The 21,461-nt window shown below is 30.0% G+C and overlaps 1 protein-coding gene and 1 long non-coding RNA gene across 2 annotated transcripts; both read left to right on the top strand.

Moving 5' to 3' along the window:
* Positions 1-1,925: 1,925 nt before the first annotated feature.
* LOC128160647 (uncharacterized) lies at positions 1,926-5,938 on the top strand. The gene is made up of 3 exons (XR_008240312.1): positions 1,926-2,029; positions 2,175-3,694; positions 3,942-5,938. It is a non-coding gene; the product is annotated as an uncharacterized LOC128160647 (long non-coding RNA).
* A 397-nt stretch (positions 5,939-6,335) lies between these two features.
* On the top strand, positions 6,336-15,980 carry LOC128157867 (uncharacterized). The gene is made up of 9 exons (XM_052820525.1): positions 6,336-6,569; positions 7,268-7,382; positions 7,571-7,629; positions 7,829-8,239; positions 8,320-8,407; positions 10,117-10,237; positions 10,481-10,933; positions 11,531-11,603; positions 11,761-15,980. Exons 1-9 carry the CDS (start codon positions 6,536-6,538, stop codon positions 11,832-11,834), a joined length of 1,428 nt encoding a protein of 475 aa, XP_052676485.1. The 5' UTR covers positions 6,336-6,535; the 3' UTR covers positions 11,835-15,980.
* Positions 15,981-21,461: the final 5,481 nt, after the last annotated feature.

Raw genomic sequence — 21,461 nt, 5'->3', positions numbered from 1 at the left:
ATTACACTCATCGTGGTCCCTTAAATTTTTGGTAATTGATGTGTTGATATTTCTCCTGTATGAAGGCCAAGAATACACATATTTCAATATTACAAGGGCGTACCTTTATTTGATGTTAAATTTGAAATGATAATTAGATCCTATTTGTATAGTATTTAACATTAGATTATATGTTGAAAATTTTTGCTGCTATGTATTTAATTAATTTTGTATAAAATATATCACAAAAAAGGAGCTTCGCTAAATAATTTAACGTAATAATTGGATTATTCTTATTATTACATTCAAATCAGCTGCACTTTTTACATAACTTAAATATTCCTGAATAAATATTTAAAAGCTGAAAATGATTTCTTAAAGGGGCATGGTCACGATTTTGGTCAAAAATTATTTCCCCAATCCTAATGTTTACAGTGCTTCACTAAGGCATTTTCAATAGTCATTTGAAAGTTTAGCGCCATTCGTTGAGTTATAAGCGAGTTTCAGAGCTTACAAATTTTTGCTATGTAAACAAAGCTTTTGTTTACGTTTTAAATGCTGAAGTAAAAATTCCAGTTGTAGACCTTTAAATGAATGTGTGAAACGTTGGGAACTGCATATTCGTGCTGAAAATGAATAAGCAGACGGACAAATCAACTTAAAAACGATTTTTGACTGGTATATTGAACCTGTGTAAACAAAAACAGGGCACAAGCCTAGTTTACATGACAAGAAATTGTGAGTCCTGTATTTTGATCATAACTCTACAACTGGCTCTCAAATTTCACTTGATCACTAGAAATGCATTCCTAAAGCACTATGAATGATAAAAACGGCAAAAATAGAATTTGACTAAAATCGTGACCATGCCCCCTTAAGACGTTATTTACTCGGGGTTTGAGTACTTTAATTCAGATTGTTTTAAAGTTCAATGTCATTAGTAAATTTTGTTCTAAACACTACAATTATTTATGAAATGAATTATTATTGACAAACCATTTGATATTTTTAATATAACATGGAATTATGCTCAAACAAAGTTGGACTTTAAGCAAAACAGAGGAAATTCGGACTAAAATTTTCAGTTATTGTTTTTCACTTAGATATTTTTGATAGTAATGTAATATTCGAAGTTAAGATTTATTTGTTAGTCATAATTATTTTGCATTTTTTATTTTGTTTTTATCTCACTTTGTTGTTTAGATATTCGAATGGCACCCACAACAAAAATATTGAAAAATGCTTAAAAACGATAAAAAGACATCATATCTCAAAATGTTGATCATTGATCTCATATAACTTTTATGCCTGCAGAGTAAGATCCATATACCTAGTTTGATGCTATAAATGTTTTAGTATTATCATCATACAGTTTTTTGTAAAATTGAATCAAAAAGGGTAGGAATTTGAAAAAAAAAAACAAATTGTGAATGAAAACTTAATGCTTTGTGTCTGTTACGTGTCACTACCATTCATAAACTGTAGATCATTTTCAAAAGAGTTTAGCAATTTGTATTATTTACACAATTAAGAAAATCTCAGTCACAGTGTGAAGTTTTGGGGGACTTTTCTTAAATTTTAAAAAAATATTCAATAGATATTATCTCAAAAAGTAGGTCATTGACCTACTTTTTGAAAGTGAAAAATAACACTACCATGATAGGTCTTTAACACACAATAGATGGTTTTTCATTATCATCAGTGGAATTTTTTTCCATTCTAAGTAAACGTAAACCTTAACTGTCTTTCTTGTAAAAGGTGGATTTAGACTGGCGTCTCAATGTCAAACACGTCGAACGTGTACATTGTACCTCTGGAAATAATTAAACACGTTGTTGAAAAAATACTTACATTTTGAAATAAAACAAGCATGATAATAGGATGTAATAGTTTAGTGTTTTTATAAATTTCCGTGTTGAGAAATTGCTTTATCCGCCACTCTCTACAACTAAGATGCGTCAAAATTAACCATATGACGTCTCGTTGCCAAATTGTATTGCAATGGGTGTTGGATTTTTTTGAATACAGATTAGCAGTTTACAGATTAATGGTAATTTTTAAAATAGTATTATTCTTTTATGCAGTTTTGAATAGCAAATTACTTCATTTTTATTTTTGTCGACTTGTTGTTTTGTGTGATGTAATAATATTTTTTTTCCTGTAAATTGTGGTCGGTTCGCCTGTTAAACATGTAGAAGACATTTCCAGTGTTGCAAATTACAATTCATTCCTTTTGGTGAGTAAAATATGGTACATGGATTTTTCATCAGTCTCGGCATTGGGGCTTTTAAGTTTTGCAACTCTTTTTTCTCAAGAGGTAAGCAGATTAATTAATTCATCCGAATCGAAGGTTAAAGTGATCTTTTTTTATTACCTATTTTTCGTCTTTTGTCCGTCTATTATACTATCTGTCAGTTAACTTTACACTTTGACTTATTTCCTGGAACCACTGAGCCAAATTTAACCAAACATGACGTCACGTTTCCAAATGTTTTGCAATGGGTGTTCAATGTATTCTTTTAAGAGGATACTTAATCGGTAAAAAAAGACCAAACATTTTTTAAAAGGGAAACCATCGCAAAATTGTCAAAATAGAATACGTCTCCTAAAAATTCTTCTCACAAACTACGATGCTACAATTGGTGATATTGTTTAACGACGTTACGACTGAAGTCGAGCGCAGCATTAATTTGAATTAAATACGCACAGGAACGTACGATTCATAATGACGAATAAAGGCGTGATTTACCGAACGGATGCATTATCGTGATAAAAAAAGAATAAAAATAGAATATTAAACGCACCAGTATACATGTATAAACATTAATGTTTAACAGTGTTGCCGTTTGGAGGGCCCTTCCTGTTTTACAGTGTGGCTGTTTGGAGGGCAAAGCCAATACAATTATCATAATTTTACTTTCAGATTCATTGGATAAGTGCACAGTTGGGTTTGCCTATCTATTTATTCATTACGCGGTAATAATTGCGTGCTCAGTCCAGACATTATGACGTAATGTTTAAGAGCAAAGATCACTAGACAAGTTCCGTCAAAGTAGCAGTGCTTCGACCAAGAAAACAGAGTAAAATAATTAGTGAAATTATTGTTTGAATTACCAGAATGTTTTATTATTCATTTTACTTATAAGACATGTTTACCTGTTCGCGCGAGAAAATAGCCAGAAACAATCTACACGGAATAGGGAGTTATAAAGAAAAATATAACACGCGTTGTTAAAAATCTTTTGTGTAGATATAATTTATTTATTGGATTGGCTATTAATAACGCAAATAAATACATGTCGACTTAAATCATCGGTAGTGAGACACTTTTTTCTTTTGAAATGATGGTGATTGTAATGGTATTAATTAATTCCAACCCTCACAATATACCGTATACCTGCTTTGAAATGAAAGTGCATTTTTTTGCCAATTCTTTTCTTCTTCAATTGCATGCTTATAATGACATTAAGTGATTGTTCTCATGCAAACAACTATGAAAAATGTGATCAAGGTAATGTTATGAAGATAGGTGATAATAATGGTCAATATGAATAAATACATTAAGATTAGATGCTTGATTGGTTCATTTTCAAGTGGACATTAGGCAGAAAATGGAACACGTCCTTCATGTTTCTAAGCAAGGAAAGATGACCCCGTCCCATGGTCAAACAAAGAGTGAAACCGGAAAAAGCCTTAAACTGGGCGGGCAACTAAAGTAAGACGTTTGTAATTAAAGCAGAATACATGCCGTTTATAATTTAAATATATTCCACACTAAGGAGTTCTCCATTTCAGGTATTTAATATGTTAGCTTTCGATTACTGCCTTATTAACCATACAGTAAAACTTGCTTTAAATAATCAATTCTATTTATCTAGAAATATAATCTACTCTTTATTTATTTTTTTCATTTTGATGAAATATTGACTATTTTTATGTTCTCATGTAACTACTAATTCCAGAAGACCCTTCAAAATACAGACAAATGTTGAAGTTCTGCGAGGACGAGTCAATATTAGAAAAAACATGGTCACCGAATCAAGTTTCCGAAATAAAACAATCGATTGCAACTGGATGACAAAAATATTACAATGCATGAAATGCATCCATTGGAAACTCTTGCTGTGTACACCTATTACTTTAATCAAGAATGTTTGATTAATTGTTAAAACATGGGACTGGTAAACACAAATTCGTGGGCCTCAACTTTACCAGCTTGTATCGAGGTAACCACAGGACTGTACTACAAAAACAATAGACAAAATCCAGTGTCATGAAAACATACAACCAGACAGAAAGCTGTAGTACCGGCAATACGGGGATAATCATCTGCGGAGAATAAGTTTGAAGACGCAAAGCTAAAAAAACTAACCAATTTTGCGTAACAACAGCTGTTAAAAGTTTATAGACAAAAATTTATTTTTATGTGAATCCAAAACAATCCGAACATGCATGGTTTTATTTCAAAGTTTTAAACTGAAATAAATTACATTGTACATGGGTAAAAACAAAGTAAACAAAATTTAGCGCTTCTACTTAAACTTCTTAAGAAACAATATAAAAGACCAACTACATTGTAAACAGGTTTAGTTTACATTCATAAATTTAATTTCAATTTATCTAAACGGAAAACAGCCATCAAATGTAATATAGCACGCCATTATGTTAAAAATGATAAGGCCTCGATCAAGTGTTGCTGAAACTTAATTGCTTAGATCCTAGTTTATTTATCAAACAAATCCAAAAAGATCATATCAGATGAATATATTTGTGTCTACCCCAAGAAAACGGAATACGGTCTTCAAATAGCGGTAGTATTAGGTGGGATTTCAAACAAAAACGATCAAACTTAAGGATTCTTTATTCTTGATATAATACAAATGCATTAGTACGAACTGCTATGACTATATTCTAACATATAATGATATTTTAATCGGTAAAACACCTTCATATGATAATGAATATATATTAATAAATATGTGTCATGAATTATAATTTTTTTCTGCAGATAGCCCTTATAGAGCTGATCAAAAATCGTAAAAGGTCTTCGATTTAAGTATCTTTCAGGTCAGTTAAAAAGCATAACTTTTTATTCAAACAATTCCACATCTCTCTCTAGAGGTAAACTTTATTATACTGATACATATGTGTACTTTATTTCTCGACAATGAATGTATCTTAATTTTTTGCAAAGTCCAGACTGTTGACTTAAATTGTGTTGGACAAGAAAAATGGAAACTTAACGACCCTTTGTCTTGTGAATGAAGTGAAAATTTTCTTTTTTTCTCTACTTGTACATGTACGTGTTCACACAACCCTTATCGTGGAGAAATCCAATCCTTCATATATCTGATTAAGGAAACTCGAATATAAATTAAAAATGCATGTTCAGATTTGATCAAATAAGCCATGACCAAAAATGCTAATGAATTAACTTTCATATTAAACCAACTTCTTCTAAAATAGCCATCATTAATAAAGAGGAAATAATAGTTTTAATGATAAACTGGTCTCACTCTAACGTGTTGTCAGCTGTAACAACCACTTCAAAATGATGTAATTCTAGAGGTTGGAATCCAAATACAATTTGATTTATTACAAGTTACAAGTTCATGGCTCACACTTTTTCTCTTTAACAACGATGCCGAGTGTTACTTTATGCTGTCATTTTTCATCCCCTCTCACATTTACCATTATATGCAAAATTAAGTTATTCAGATTTATTAGTTTATTTCTGTTCTATCGTTCTTCATGGCAATGCGCGTTTATGTGTAGTTATGTGTGTAAGTGGGTAAGCGTTACATGGAGAACTCGCATAATTTAAGCTTACATACACCCTCCTGAACTCTACGAAGTATGTTTAGCTCAGAATTGTAATTTACCAATGTATGCAAAATTAAGTCATTCAGATTTATAATTTTATTTCTGCTATATACTGTTCATCTGCGTTTACGTGTAGTTATGAGTGTATTTTGATGTCTGAGCTTTACATTAAGGACTTGCATAATTTAAGGTTTGCAAACATCATTTTAATCTTTTAACTTTTCAGAAATGCTATCAACTGTAGTTTACCTGTATTTAAAACAATGTTTACATCGTTTACACATTAAAAATATGTCTATACTTCAATCCTATTTTGCTTAGTTGATTTGTTTTTGTACGCTTTATTTTATCACATTTGATATAAAAGATAGAATTTTTCTTTATTAAACTTGTTCAACAGGAAATGTTTTGTTTTTATTTTCGCATTTAAAAAAAAATTATATATAAGGAAACTGCTCTCAAACAAAAAAAGAAAGTACTTCCCATTATGTTAATAATTATACGGCTTCGATCAAGGTTTGCTAAAACTTTATTGCTATTGTTAATGTATCAAACAAATGTAACATTAAAACGATATTCCAAATGTGTTCTAAAATGTAGGTGTGTAATTTCCGGGTAATGCTTATGTTCGCACCGCAGTTGTGTTTGTGATTCAGCGCGCTTGTTAACATAAATGTTCTAAGTTCATGAAGCATTGTGAAGCTCCGAAGATTGGTATGAGAAAGTATTGAAGATGATTTCCGTTAAAACATTGATCTGCATGATTGGTAATGTGATATTTTGATACCTATTATTTTCATAGCATGTTTATTTTTTATTTTAAGACATAAGCCATTTTTTCGGAGTTTGTCATTATGATGTTTTGAAAAGTGTTGATTGGAAAATATGATACTAGAAAAGATTAAAGTATATTTCATAGATAAAAAACATCAAATAAATGAGATTTTCAATGTTTTCCAATTAGGTTGGCTTTAAAATTAATAAGATTGTTATCATGATTAAAATCATTCCTCTAGCATCTAGGGCATTTAATAAAGACACACTCATCACACACTGGCCTCTAGGGGAAGAGTTCTTTGTCCTCTAAAAGACTTAATTTATTCGGCTCCGTTACATTTTGCTAGGTGATCTTAATTTTCCTTCTTTTGAATGATTGAATACTTGTTCTAAATTCAATCTCGATATTTATGCCATTACCAAGATTATGCATTTGTTCTTACGACTAGAATAAACTTTCTCCTCTCCATTCTTCATAAAAAAAATGCACAAAACTAGTTCATAAGATTACTACCATTTTGGCACTGTTTTAATTCGAACACTTACATCTTATATAAAAGGATTCTTTTTCAACATATAAAATGCTTTCTGGAATATTGAAATCCTTTGCTATCCTTTGACATACAGAATACTTATGGAATATTGAAATCGTTTGATATCATGCCTCATTAAGAATATTTCTTTTCAGTTTTAGCCAAAAGCGAGCTGTCCTTGTCAGTTTCAAGTGAGATCACACCAAATGAAAAAAAATGTTACAACCCCATGAAAACAGATTTCGGTCTACAAACTAACGGCTCTGTTAGGTGTGGTTTCAAAACATAATGCTTGAAAAAGATTTCAAATTGAAATATTATTTATTCGTGATAAAGCATATTTATTAGTTCTGCTTTGAAATTTAAAGAAAATATCTTAATAGGTGGAACATTTTTATGTGATATTGACGATCTATTTTTATGATAATATGTACAATTATTTATATGTCTGTTTGCAGAGAGTCCCTAGAATACTTGCCAAAAATAATAAAAGGTTTTATATCAAACTATCCTTCAGGTTAGTTCACAAGACATGCCTTTTTATTCAAAATACACACACACTCTCTCTCTCTCTCTCTCTCTCTCTCTCTCTCTCTCTCTCTCTCTCTCTCTCTCTCTCAACTGTATTGGATTGATACATATTTATACAATCTACTTTATTTGTCATCGATTTCTGTTGTTGCAATTTGAAACTAATTACAGCAATTATTTTTAAGATGATGAAAAAATCATCAAGTTGAATCTTGACACATGTAAACAAAGTCCAGACTGTCGACTTCGAATCGTGTTGGACAAGAAAAATACAAACTCAATGAACCTTTGTGTAATTGTGAGTGAAGTGGAATTTTGTTTTGTCTCCACCTGTACGTGTCCAACCAACCGTACTCGACGTGAAATCCCATCCCATCTGATAACGGAAAATCCCATATCAGTACTAAACATAAAAAAATTCACGTGTAGTTTCAAAATTAATTCCACGAATACTATATTCGACAAAAATCGAAGAAATTGTACGAATCCAAAAGATGACATGTCTGTAATTCTCAAAGAAAACACTACCATTGGATCCGGATCAAAGAAAAATAAATTGACAAGTTATGAGGAGGAAAATAAACAACATGTTTCAGGTATACACAATTTTATTTGATTTGAATTATAAATTTTGTTTATGAAAGACGTTCATGATAATTGAAATTCTTCCTTTCAGATGATATCAAGTTGATACATGGATTTTTCATCGGACTCTGCATAGGGGCTGTATTGGGAGGTTTTGCAACTTTTCTTTGGTTCAAGAGGTAAGCAGAATTACTAGCGAACCTGAATCTTTTGAAAATCTGCAATAAAACAACTTGGGATATTAGTAAGCAAGTATCCCCAGATAGTGTACATAAAGAAAGTTTCTAAATTTTGTGGATGCGTATTGTCCCCAGTTTTCTTCATATTTCGAATTTTGATAGCCTTCGGTGAATATAGTTTCAATACAACCTGACACGGTTTCTATGAGGACCAGTTGCAATGGAAACAAAAGCAAAAAAAAGGGAGAAAGAAAACGGTGAATTTTAGCTAAGTTGTATAAATTGTAAGAGATTGTAGCAATTTCAGCTTACAGTTTACGATACTCGCATACAAAATATTGTAAATTTTTAAGTTATCAAAGTTTTTTCATCGGCAAATGTATAGTTTAAGAGTGTTTCTATGGTAACATAACTATAACTAAACTTAAATATTCTCTTACCTGTAACATGGTACTACAGAATAAATGAATCTGAATAATCAAACATGTCCTCAACTTTCATGCAATATCAGTTGAAGCAAAATTTTAGCAAAAGAAATGGTCGTTCCTATGACTAATCTATACACTAAGGTGTAAATTATTGTCATAAAAACAAAATCTGCCCAGCTCTTCCATGATATTGCATGGTTCTGAGACTGCTGAGGAGTACATATTTCAAAATTTGCATTTTAAACTTTTCTTTTCATTCACATGCTTTCATGAAATTATGAGACAGGTAATGCTTTTTTCGATATCTAGCACATATATATGACAGGAACATACATTGTAAAAGGCATATCTAAATTTTGTAAAACATCAGGAAAATTTTTAATCGACCTTTTTTTTTTTTTTTACCTCAGTTTGAAAGTAGTAATTTTAATTTGCTTTTTATTGCCTGTATAAGAAGTTTGCAGTGAAAAAGTGCTTTAAAACGTATCAAAAATGTTGCATATATGATAAATCAATTTATTTGTGAGGCCGAGTAAAAATAAACCAATAAACAACATTTTTAAGTTCATTGACATTCCTACTATGATTTGAGTTTACAAAAGTTTACACTATTTAAATAGGACAAACGTGTGTAATACACTCTAGATTGTATTTCATTCCTTTTGCAAAAGTAAATAAATGGTAAATCACTTACGTTACCAATAAATAATCATGCATGACAGAGGTAAAAAATGAATGGATTGTTAAGTTTTGATAAAGATGCAAAACTTCTGATAAAGCAATTATTTACTTTTACGTAATGGTTGACTGTTTTCAGTTTTAATCAATTATTTGCTCATGATTGCACATCATTTTTTAATCCCATGATGAAATCAATGAAATGTAAGCATTTTAAAGCATCTGAAACTCCTTCAACTGAAGTAAAAAACTGCACTTGTAATAAAATCTTCAATTGTACTACTAATTAATACATTATGTTTTTTTCATACCAAAACTTGTATTAGTTCTAATACCAGCTAAACGACGCGCATATACTGATATTTGTCAAGGGCAGATGTATGTTAATTAAATTGTATATTAATTGCAATCTCAACCCCCCCCCCCCCCAAAAAAAAAACGCACATAATTTATACATATCTACATTATGAATACTTATAAGGGATATGGAAAGGTTTGTTTTAGGACACAATGTTGCATTTTTTGTGTGTAACAGAAGAGGACACTTTAGTTTTTGATAGGACAAAATGGCATGCTATCTGTCTGTATGTTTTCATATTATAGAAAATCGACTTTGCCGAAAATAATGTCAGTGGTTAATGGGATATACAAAAGCGGAAAACCTGAAGATGATAAGCTGTATCTCCATGAAGTCACTGAATACTCAGAAATACCAGATTTGGAGGTACGCTTTTCTTATAAATTGTATTATAAAGTATACAGAATAAGTTACTTTCTTGTGGTTTTATTTTTTATAAACAGCGCTCTATACAGTCACTGGTCTTCTCAATTTTGTTTAATTTTCATTGCCTGATTTCCAAGAAATATAAAGTTTTAAAAGTCAATCAAAGTTGTTAATTTAAATTTTACAGATGATTTTTACTTTTGAACCCGTACAAAGATAAATTTTACTTTAATGATTTTGAAGCAAAAGAATGAATTCCACCAATATTTAGACAGTCCTAAACATGTAACTCGTGAAAAATTCCACGCATCTCCATCTCTTGTCTTTCCTCCCGATACGTGTGAACACAACTTTGAGAAGGATGACAAAGATAATAAGGTACATACACACGGCAGGGGACTAGTTGAAAATCCAGGTTTAGCTCCTTTGAGGAGCTCAGATGAGTCTGATTTTCAACAAGAAAAAGAATGTTATGTCAACAGTGGAATTAAACAGGATACTTATTTAATTCCCTCCAATATGATTGATGTCACAAAAAATCATGACATATGTATAGATTTTCGAGAAAACATAGGGGACGTGGACATAACTACTAAAAACAAAGAAAACAAAACAACGGAAACACATACTGAACAGCTGGACAATCTCAACAGCAATTCTATGTACTTCGTTTTGAGTGCAGATGAGAATAAAAAGGTATTTTATTAGTTTCTGTGATATTTTATGCGGGTATTAAAGAAAATATATTCAAAATATATTCATTAAGAAAAAATTTCCTGACCTTCGTCTGTGTGTTATTCAAATCTTCATTGGGAACTTTGTTGAACTGTTGATTAAAAGCAGAAGTATATGAATTGTTCAATTGTCGATCAGATCAGCACGTTAAATAGAAGGGCCTTGAATTTTCCTTAAAGAACGGTTGCGTCTGACGTTGCTCCGTGCATTTTATCGAGTTTGCGCTCTACATATATACGTGGCTAGAATGAAAAAGACCTCGGCATAATCAACACATAGTTAGCATCAAAAGTTTCTAAAATATATGATATGTATTTGAAATTAGATTGATATTAGATAAGTTAAAGAATCTACGTGAAAGCGGTCTTTAAAAGATAAAAAACAATGGGTGATCATCTTAAAACTAGTTATCTTAGAAGATACAAAAATCAAATTTGTTAGTTTAGTTTTATAGAATTAAAAAAAACAACAAATAAGATGTCATTTTCACCAAAAAAATGTAGCAGGTATAACATATACTGTTTAATAACTCCAATATAAAAAATCACCATTTTTCAGTCTATGGTTCCCGAATTTACCAGTTGTAAAGATGAGTCCGAAAACAGCAAACTGCAAAACACGGAAAAGAACGGTACCACTTCATTTCTTGTTTTTAGATACGCATTTTGAAATATTTTTCTCGACATCTGAAAATTACAATTTTTTTTTTATATATAAAAATTGAATCCTCATCTTCTGTTATTAATTTAATTTTTGTCTTTTGATTGAAAACTAATTTATATCGACAGAGGAGTCAGAATGCAAGAAAGTGGACGGACAAGACAATGAGAGGGTGTATTTTGAGCTGACTAAATTTTCCTAAATTTTCCTGATGTCAAATAACCGGGACTCAACAGGTCTTTATAAATAGAAGAGTTTTTTAAGTTTGCAGCTCATCAGCTTTAACTAATGAATCCTACAGGACAGAGACACAAACTAGGACGTAGAATATTCAGACTTTATATCAAAAGTGACATAGTGATGGTACTCAAACATATGGAGAGTTGGTTATTAGGTAATTGCAAGTACTTTCCGGATATAGACACTTCCTTTTGCAAAGAGCTAACACTGCTAGATTCATCCACTTCAATTATGGTTACATGTTCACATAATATTTTTTCAAGTTAATCGCCAATGCTAATTAAGCGGTTTCTCTTTAACTTGTGCAAAATACAAATTTCGTTATTTGGACATTTGTGTTAAAATCAATGTATGTACATGTATGTCGATAAACTGGATTTTTTCTTATGTAATTTATGTCCTATAAAATAAGTTTATGTTCGTGCATATTACTTTGTTTACTAAGGTACTGTTTAGTAAAATGTGTTTATCTAAAACCATGTGAATGATACATGAGGTACAAAACAATATTCACAAATGACAAAATAAAGGTCACGTAAGGAAGAGTAATCAAACAACTCTTTAGAATGATAATGATTTTAGAAGTATTGACAAGCTGTGCGATGATTATCTGTGATGCACATGGGACTCTTGAATTTATAAGTATAATCATTGGATGGATTAAACATTTCATACCAAATTATTTATACAATAGTAACATCACGTTTGACATTCCTTTTGAATTGGGATTTATCGCCCAATGAATATTTATCACATAGAAATATTTAAAACATTTTTTTAGTTATTCGAACTTCTTATGTCAATTGAAAGTTTGTGGTAATTTTGTAGAAATATTTAACAAATTGTTTGGAATTCTGTTTAGATATATTCATTTTAAGACTTATGCAGGCATCACGAAGAATCCTTTATTCTATTTAACCAATCTTGTACAAACTGATTTAAATATATTTCTGTAACAATATATTTTAGCCAACAGATAATAGTAAATATTTGAATAATTCCTTTCTTTAAAAATTCCATCCAGCATACTTTTTTTTGTATTTTTAAGCTATGAGTGCATAAACGAAGTAATATAAATTCTGTTATAAAACTACTTAAAAAAATGAACAAAATCCTTTTATAAGATATCGGTATTTTCGTGACGATTGATAGAGGTAGAGGAAGATTCGACTCATGCTTTTATTTAAATTAAAATCCATTAAACATCCGCATGGGAAAATCAAATTTCTCGTTTCTAAATACCCCGTATTTTTCCATAGTTTTTTTTTTTAGATAAGCTCAATTTGTTAGTTTTCATTTTTCTAATTTAAAACTATTTTCAATGAAAAAGTATATAAGATCGACCCAACTTTTAAGCGATCAAAATATCCTTGTTATTATTACTTTTTTTTTCAACAGATTGAAAGAGATTAAAATAATCATACATGATCACAATTTTAGTTTCCAATTTTTTGCTCAAATTCTTCACCATGTAATAATAATTAGTGTAAAGTTGATTTCTAAGCCATTAATGAACAATAAAGTAGAAAGATTTCATCTTGTTTAACTTGCATAATACATTTATAACATGTTATGCGTTTTATATGTAACCTATATTTACCATTGAATGTATACCTAATGTAAATAATGTATTGAACATACTTATAATGCATTGAAAACATCAACTATTCTCATCATTGATTAACCTTATTAACCCCTAACAAGATTCTCTTACCACGTTAATTGCTTGTTTAAAGTAAAGTTTTTGTTCATTGCATAAGGCATGCATTTACGCTGAAAAAAACTTATCTTATATACATGTAGTAGAGTCAGGTATATTACATTCCTACTAACTCTGCCTAGTGGGTTAACCCTTTAGCTCGATCTGTAGAGTGCTGGACTGGTGTGCCAAAGGATCCTGGTTCAAACCCCCAGCAGAGGCAGTAAGTGTCTCTGTCACATTTGTCGCCCACAGTCGCGTACATTTTAAATCATTCCCTAAAACCCATTGACCTTATGTTATAAATTCTACATTCTTGGCAATATCATTCCAATGTGTCTATAGTTTGCAAGTACACAATTCGTTTAAAATAGTCGGGGATGTTTTGGTCGCCCCTTAAATGTGACTATTTATTGAACAATACCAATAAGCTAATCTTTTGAAACAATACGGAAATAAAAACAAAACCCGTAAAAAATGACGTCATAACAAAAACACATTATGCTAACAGTGCTGGACATAGATGTTTGCTAAATATCATGTTTATTATTTTTCAGTTTAACTCTTGGGAAATGTATGTTTGCAGTAAATCATCAATTTAAGACACAATGATAATAAATATTGAAATCACATTCGATTACATCGTAATGATTAAATAAGCTTTATAATCCACTTATTAGATTATTATAAGGAACGAGGAGATAATTTATAAAATCCTCTCGTGATTTGACTTTTTTTTTTTAATTGCGTCGTTTTAATTAATGTTGGATTTAAGTTTATTGATGCTAATAGCCAACCGTTGGCACGTTCCAATGTTCAAGTGAAACAATATAAAATTTAAAAGGTTTACTTTTCAACAAATTAAGGCCAGATTGTTAATAAATCGAAAACCTAAACCATTTTTCCATTGCGGAACACAAATTTTCTACAATTACTGCAGTTATAATGCAGTGCTCTGAACTATAACTGAATGTTACAAAACTACATCTAGCAGAGCCTTTACTTTTTTTTCACTAATGTCTAAAGGGGCAATTGTTTTTTCAAAAAACCCCAAAAAACTACCCTCGAACAAAAACACTATCGGAACGTGCATGTACTGCTCTTATATCGGTATAGCATAACATAAGTATACTCTTTTTTGCTTTGTGTATGATCTAAGAAAACCTTGGCTGACGGTTCATTTCCTGATTTTTCATTTACTTTTAAAATGTTGAGAATAACAACTTGAAAATATAAGGAATCAAGAAATAAGGGAAATGACAAGTGTACTGAATAAAAGAACGGGCTTCATAAGATGCTACTTACCGTAATAATTATAATAATGCTAATATTTTAATTTATATTTGTTCCCACATTTTAGGTGTGTGCTGTAACTAAGGGTTAATACACATGATGCATTATGGCATTTTTGCTTCGTAACACCTTTGTTGAAAAATGTAATTCCTTCAACTCCATGAAATTATTGTTTATATACAGAAAGGGGTTATTTTTTTTTGTATTACGAGCTGTAATTGCCATGTTGTGATTTTCGTTACAAAGACTAAGCTTTTCTTCATTTTGTGAATATATATGTTGAAATATGTGGTATAAATTGTTCCTGGTCCGATCAATCAATCTTTTTTAATTCCGTCAACTGCTAGTTCCGTGATATCGTAATTTCTTTACCATTTATAGACATTGTTATGTCCGTGTCAACGTAATATAGTATCTGTATATGTATATTATCTAAGATATTTGAAAAAAAAAACCATTTTCACATTTCTGTTTAACTATTGAATAAATTGTATACTGTGTTTTATTTTAAAGAGACATTGTGAATAGAAACATCTTATTGTGCTTGACTGAACAGACTTGAAGGCTGTCGTGGCATACTTACAAAATAAATGTATTGTTGTTACTACATGATGGTAAAAAAATTACAAACTTTCACTTTTATGTTTCAACCAATTTCAGATTTTTTTCTATTCCTCTTTTGTTGATTTTTTTGGTATGCCTTTTAGATCTGTGATAAAAATGTACCATAACATTTAAACACGCATCTTTGACATGATAAATACGGTATGATTTGAAAGGCTTTGTATCATTTATTGTAGTAAAGTCAACCGATGAACTATAAAACTATGAATAGCTTGTGTATTGTTGATGTACTTATTAATATATCATATAAGAATAATTCTGTGTTTTGAAACCCCTATTTGCAGCTGCAGAAAAAATATTCCAACAGGGTAATTTTATAAAAACTGTCAACATTGGTTATTCATTAAAAGCACAGCAATTTAAAACATAAAGAGCAAAATTTCGGAAACAAAAAAGGGACCAAACGAACAAAAATTAAGCATTGAGTGCAGGTGAATTAAATACTTAAAGAAAAATAAGCAAAATATATTATGAAACACTATGTTTATGACCAACCCCAATCCAGATTTTATGATATTTATTTCAAAGCAACACGTGCGTGAGTGTAAACTCTCGAAAGTGTCATAAAATGTGTACAGGACAACAAATACAAATTTTAAGCAAAAGCTCTATAGGGACTTGGACACGATTTCACCTAAAATTTTCAAATTTTATTTTCCCATTTTCCCCATTTTTAATGTTTATACTGATAAATATAGAAGTTTATAATGCTATGTCAAAATTTGAAAAATCAAATATCAAGATATAAGCATGATACAGAGTTCATAATTCTTTGTTTTGTTAAAAAGGCTCGAATATTGTCATTTTTTGAATATGTATTGTATTGGTGTAAGTTTCAATCAAATTTATTTTTCTTTTGTTGATATTAGTATTTATAAAGATATTGAATTAGTTTCAATTGTTTTTTACATGTCATTTTGTCTAGGTAATGATAATTCTCTACATTACATTTTTTGTAAGCAACTATACATGTAACACTCAATCTTTGTTTACATAACAATCAATTTTTACCTCTCTATCTCGCTTGTAATTGACTTTAACATTCAATAATTTGGTCAATCATTTAAAATGCACCAGCAAACCATATACATAAAAATAAAAATAAAATTTTTGATCTCAAATCGTGTCCAAGTCCCTTTAAGAAAATTATTACATTTTGACTAAGTTCTCGATCAAAATGGAAAAGATTAGGACAAATCCCCCCCCCCCCGGAACGAAGAACAAGGAAAATTGCCCCAAGTACAACCATAGACAACTCGCCCCCACTTCATGACTACTTGATCCCACTAAAGTCAATTCGCCCCAAATAATCTTTTTTTCCACAATGTTTTATGATTGTTCTTAAAAAAGGTTTATATTCTTATTTTGATGTTTTTATTTAATATTTCTTAGATTCACAAAACTATCCATAACAGATTTAATTTATATATTTATCTTTGCCTTTATTGAAATGACTGGATCTTTTTTCGTGAAATATGTGATTAAGGCAAATTAACCTTTAAAAAAATACTGATGATTTAGGGACAGGACTCTTAGTAAATCACCTGAATTGTTTTTACTTATAAATTGCCCTACAGTTATTAAGAGTTTAACGATGTAACTATTGAATCAACGACCAAATTGTCACGTTATGATACTCTTGTGATATTGTTAATTACTAAAATAAAATCATTATTATAATGAAATCTAAGCTGAAATTAATCAGAAGGACATATTTATGGACAATTTTGAATCAAGGTAGTGACTAATAAGCGTATGTAACCTCCTTGGCTTTCATGAATTAAGCTGATGATTTATTGGCGTATCCAATCTGCAATCTGCTTCAAAGCGATGATAATAAGAGAATGTTTTACTATTCAAAGTCAGGAAATTTACTAAAATGAAAAAAAGAAAAGGATCATCCGGATGTATTAATAAATGTACATATGATATGATTTATATAAAGTACACGCATATGAAAAGTGCTACAAACAACTGAAGGGAAAATTAATTCCATTTTTGCTTTTGTTAACAAAAATATTAGGAGTCTAAATACTTAAATACATTATTATTATTATTTAAAACAATCGAAAAGGTATCAAAATATGCAAGTCTAATGTGCAATATATATGTTATATACATGTAAATTATGATATTTGGGGCGGGCTGCTTTATACTGCTGCCAAGTTGTCTTAGGGTTGAAAAGTTTTTGGGTGAGTTGTCCAGCATTCAAAAAGCAAGAGAGTAACTTACTCGTTACAAATTACAGACGAATCTGACATCCGTAATAAAAAGTATAAAATAGAAAAGACCTTCATATGTTGACAATTACTAATCATTGTTCGTTATGATAGGTTTTCACTGATATCAAATATTATCTGTCCATTTTATTCACTTCGAAGCCACAAAGACAGTGATATTCTCTGATAAGAAAGATAACTCTCTGTAGAATAAACATATTTCAATCATATACCTGTTTAAAGGGTTAATGTACTTGATGTGAACAATTTTGATACCCTGTATTTATAAATTTAAATGTTCAAGAGGTGATGGTAATTTTTTCGATTTCCTATTAAATATTTGTAAATAACATTAAAGATTTACAAACAAAACGTATCAAAATCATATTTCGAAACATATTGCTCTACATAAGTATGATGAGATACATTGTATTTGATATACAAATCAGTATTACTAAATGATTTTGAAATATCAATATTATGAAGCAAAGAAATAGTGACTGTACAGCTCGATGTAACACTTTTCAGCATGCATAACCACAATATAATGCTTTTCTATTCGGTTAACAACAGTGTGACTGGGACATAACTAATATCTGACTGAATGGCAAAGCTTTGCTGTCCTGTCAAGATCTGTTGGTTACATTTCAGTTGCCTTAATGGCAGAACTTCATCCTGTGAATTACCAGTAAAAATCGATGATTGAATGGAAACTATGTTGACTGTGTACTGGATCGTTCTTGGCCACTACTCAAAGGACATTGTTTATAAAAGCAATGAAGCAACCTTTTCACATTTACATTGACATATTTTGTTTAGTAATAACATGACTTACCTTTGTGCGAATTACACTTTCAACGGTAAAAAAGGAATGAAGGTAACTCATTAATTAGTTGCATAAAAGTTGCATAGAAAATCATTTCACCCATTCAAAAATATTTTTATTTCTTGAATATTTACCCTTTAATAATTATCAAAACAGTCAAAAGACGCAGTTTGGGAGACAAGGAAACGTATTTATAACAAGAATATTTGAATGTTTTCCTTATTTGTTAACACAGTAAATCATTTGTAAACTTATCATTATGACAGCATCCGTGAATTGGATGTATTTTTTTTCAACCAGAAATACTTTCATTGACTATCCCATTCCTAGTAATTAAAAAAATGAATTTAAAATAGTGTTTTTTTTTCTTTTAAAGCAAACCGCAAATATTATTCAATGAGTTCTTGTAAGTGAAATATTCACTACATAGGACATCGAGACAGTCCTACCAAATCGTTCAAATAATCTTCACTTGAATAATGTGATGGTTGTAAAAAGGAAGTAAATATACAAGATACTGTTTCCTTTTCAGCTCTAAGATGACGGTGACAGCCACACCATAAAGTACTGCATTTAAGGAAACTGCATCTCAAAACAACTTCATCAGATATTTATGGCTCAAATCGCAATGCAATTACAGTTACAATTATTACACCAGACAAAAAGCAACCTAATAGTCATAGCCTAATAGTCAAATTAAGAAAAGATTAGCTTTTTAGGTCATTCCAAAATAATACTTTAAAAATGTTTTACTAGTACTCTTAGTCTCTGTTGTTATTTAAAGCGGTATGCCCTTGAGTGTGTAAGAGAGAGTTAAGGAAATCGGTGGTCAACCATCAGATCTACCTAAGATTTTAAGATACGATTTCTTACCTTAACTAAACTTATATAAACTAAAAAAAAATCAATCAATTGTAACTTTTAAATTTGGGTGTTTCATGATATATTTATGTAGAGCCCTTATTAAACAGGATATCAATACAGTTTAAACATGGGCACGACCATCGAGTCTTCTTAAATTCAGGAACACCAAGCTTAGAAGACAATTAAGTTAAAGCAATATGAGCTGTTTTTTTAAATTTAATTTTGTTTTAAAAACCTGCTAGTATGCTAAGTCTGTATGTAACTTAAACTTTAAGGACAAATAAGGTTGAGAAAAGTCATTAAATTTTGTCAGAGGAAAGATATTTCTTCTAAGGAACATATAGCAAATCAATTTTTGTACAGGGCGACAATAATTTCGCTCTAATTGAACTTAAGTGAAATGTCCTTATCATTGTGATTCACTTCATTAAACAAATTAATTGCTATCTAATCTTTGAATATTTGGTAAATTGAAGATGTTGTTAGTTATTAATTTGTTGCTTTTTCCGGAATATCTTTCTTATTAAAAAACGTTATGATTCATTTTCAAACTTGTTCAAAAACAAATATTGTAAAAGATAATTTTCATTTATCTTTTATTTCAAACAGGTTAACACACTCTAAAATGCACGGCCTTTATTTTTCTTTCTGAAAATGTGTTTAGTTTCACTTTTTCTAAATAAAAAGAAAGAACATTGAATTTCAAAGCGCATGTAATGTTCAAATTGTAACAAATATAATATTTAAAGAAGTAAATCATTTTTATCATACATTACATCATTACAAGCATTATCAAATAAAGACTTTTTATTCATTTACTATCCTTGAATAATTAAAAAGCGTATTTTGTAAAGTTTGTTGTATGCGATCAGAAATAATATATACCTTACCCTGTCCTATCATATATATGGTACAATGGTTTTATAACTGTTTGAATTTGTAAGGTACGTTTAACTTACAAATACACATACTAATACAAACTTTTGTATAAGACACTGAATATGCATTTGACAATAGGGTGTATTCATTCTTTGTTAACAGTTATTTAACACATTAATGTATGATACACTATAAGCATCATTTTTCAAATAAATTATTTTTGGATTATAAATCGATTAAAATATAGAATTACATACTTAATTTGTACCTAAACTAACATTCTTGGTGTTACATACATGTTGTATATAAATTTGCTTAATATTGGTGTAACCAAGCAGAAAGGAAATTCAAAGGCAACTGCTTCATTCTACAGATTTATTAAACGTTTTAATTTATTGACATATACACAAAAAAAGAACAATAGACATTAAATACAATGTAATACAATTTACATGTAAGTTTCGTATGTTTAGTTTCTTTAATATTTTGACAATAAGCAACCGTTACTGTAGTTTTCATTTATAGGATAAAAACGTGTTTTGTAACAATTTATAATATAAGTATAAACTTTGCAATTAAAACAAATACCCCTGTCACTATCACGACAGTAAAGAAATTCTTTAGTAAATATAATATTAACATACCACAATATGTAGCTTATCTGAATAAAGCTTGGTTTGACCATCAGTGTTGAAAGTGTAGCACTGCTCAATTTACTTAGTTTGAACGGTTGGAATCAAATTTAATGGATAATAAATTAGGGAATGACTAAAGGTAACCATAAGTGCACAACAGACATTCAGATAAATAATATAGAAGAATATACTACACAAAACGAAAATAGAAAAAAATCCATACATCCGTCCGAATATATACATTTGAAATAAAAAGAAATGAATCTGTTCTGCCACATTAGTTCAGTTATTTGCATACCAATAATTAAGGAATCCTATAAAATTTTAAATCGTTATTGACAGACATTTCCCCTGCGGACAACAGCAAGGTTTTCAAAAGCATCTTGGGTGTTTAACCGCCTTCTTCAATATGCAAAAAACTATATACCATAACGTTGAACAGGGCAGCAATATTTACTTATGCTTTTTAGATATCTCAAAAGGTTTCGATACAGTCTGGAGGCATGACCTCCTTATCAAATTACGCGAAATGAGTATATCTGGAAAACTT

The sequence above is a fragment of the Crassostrea angulata genome, chromosome 8 (assembly GCF_025612915.1).
Source record: "Crassostrea angulata isolate pt1a10 chromosome 8, ASM2561291v2, whole genome shotgun sequence".
NCBI classification, from domain to species: domain Eukaryota; kingdom Metazoa; phylum Mollusca; class Bivalvia; order Ostreida; family Ostreidae; genus Magallana; species Magallana angulata.
This window is presented reverse-complemented; position numbering and strand designations above follow the sequence as displayed.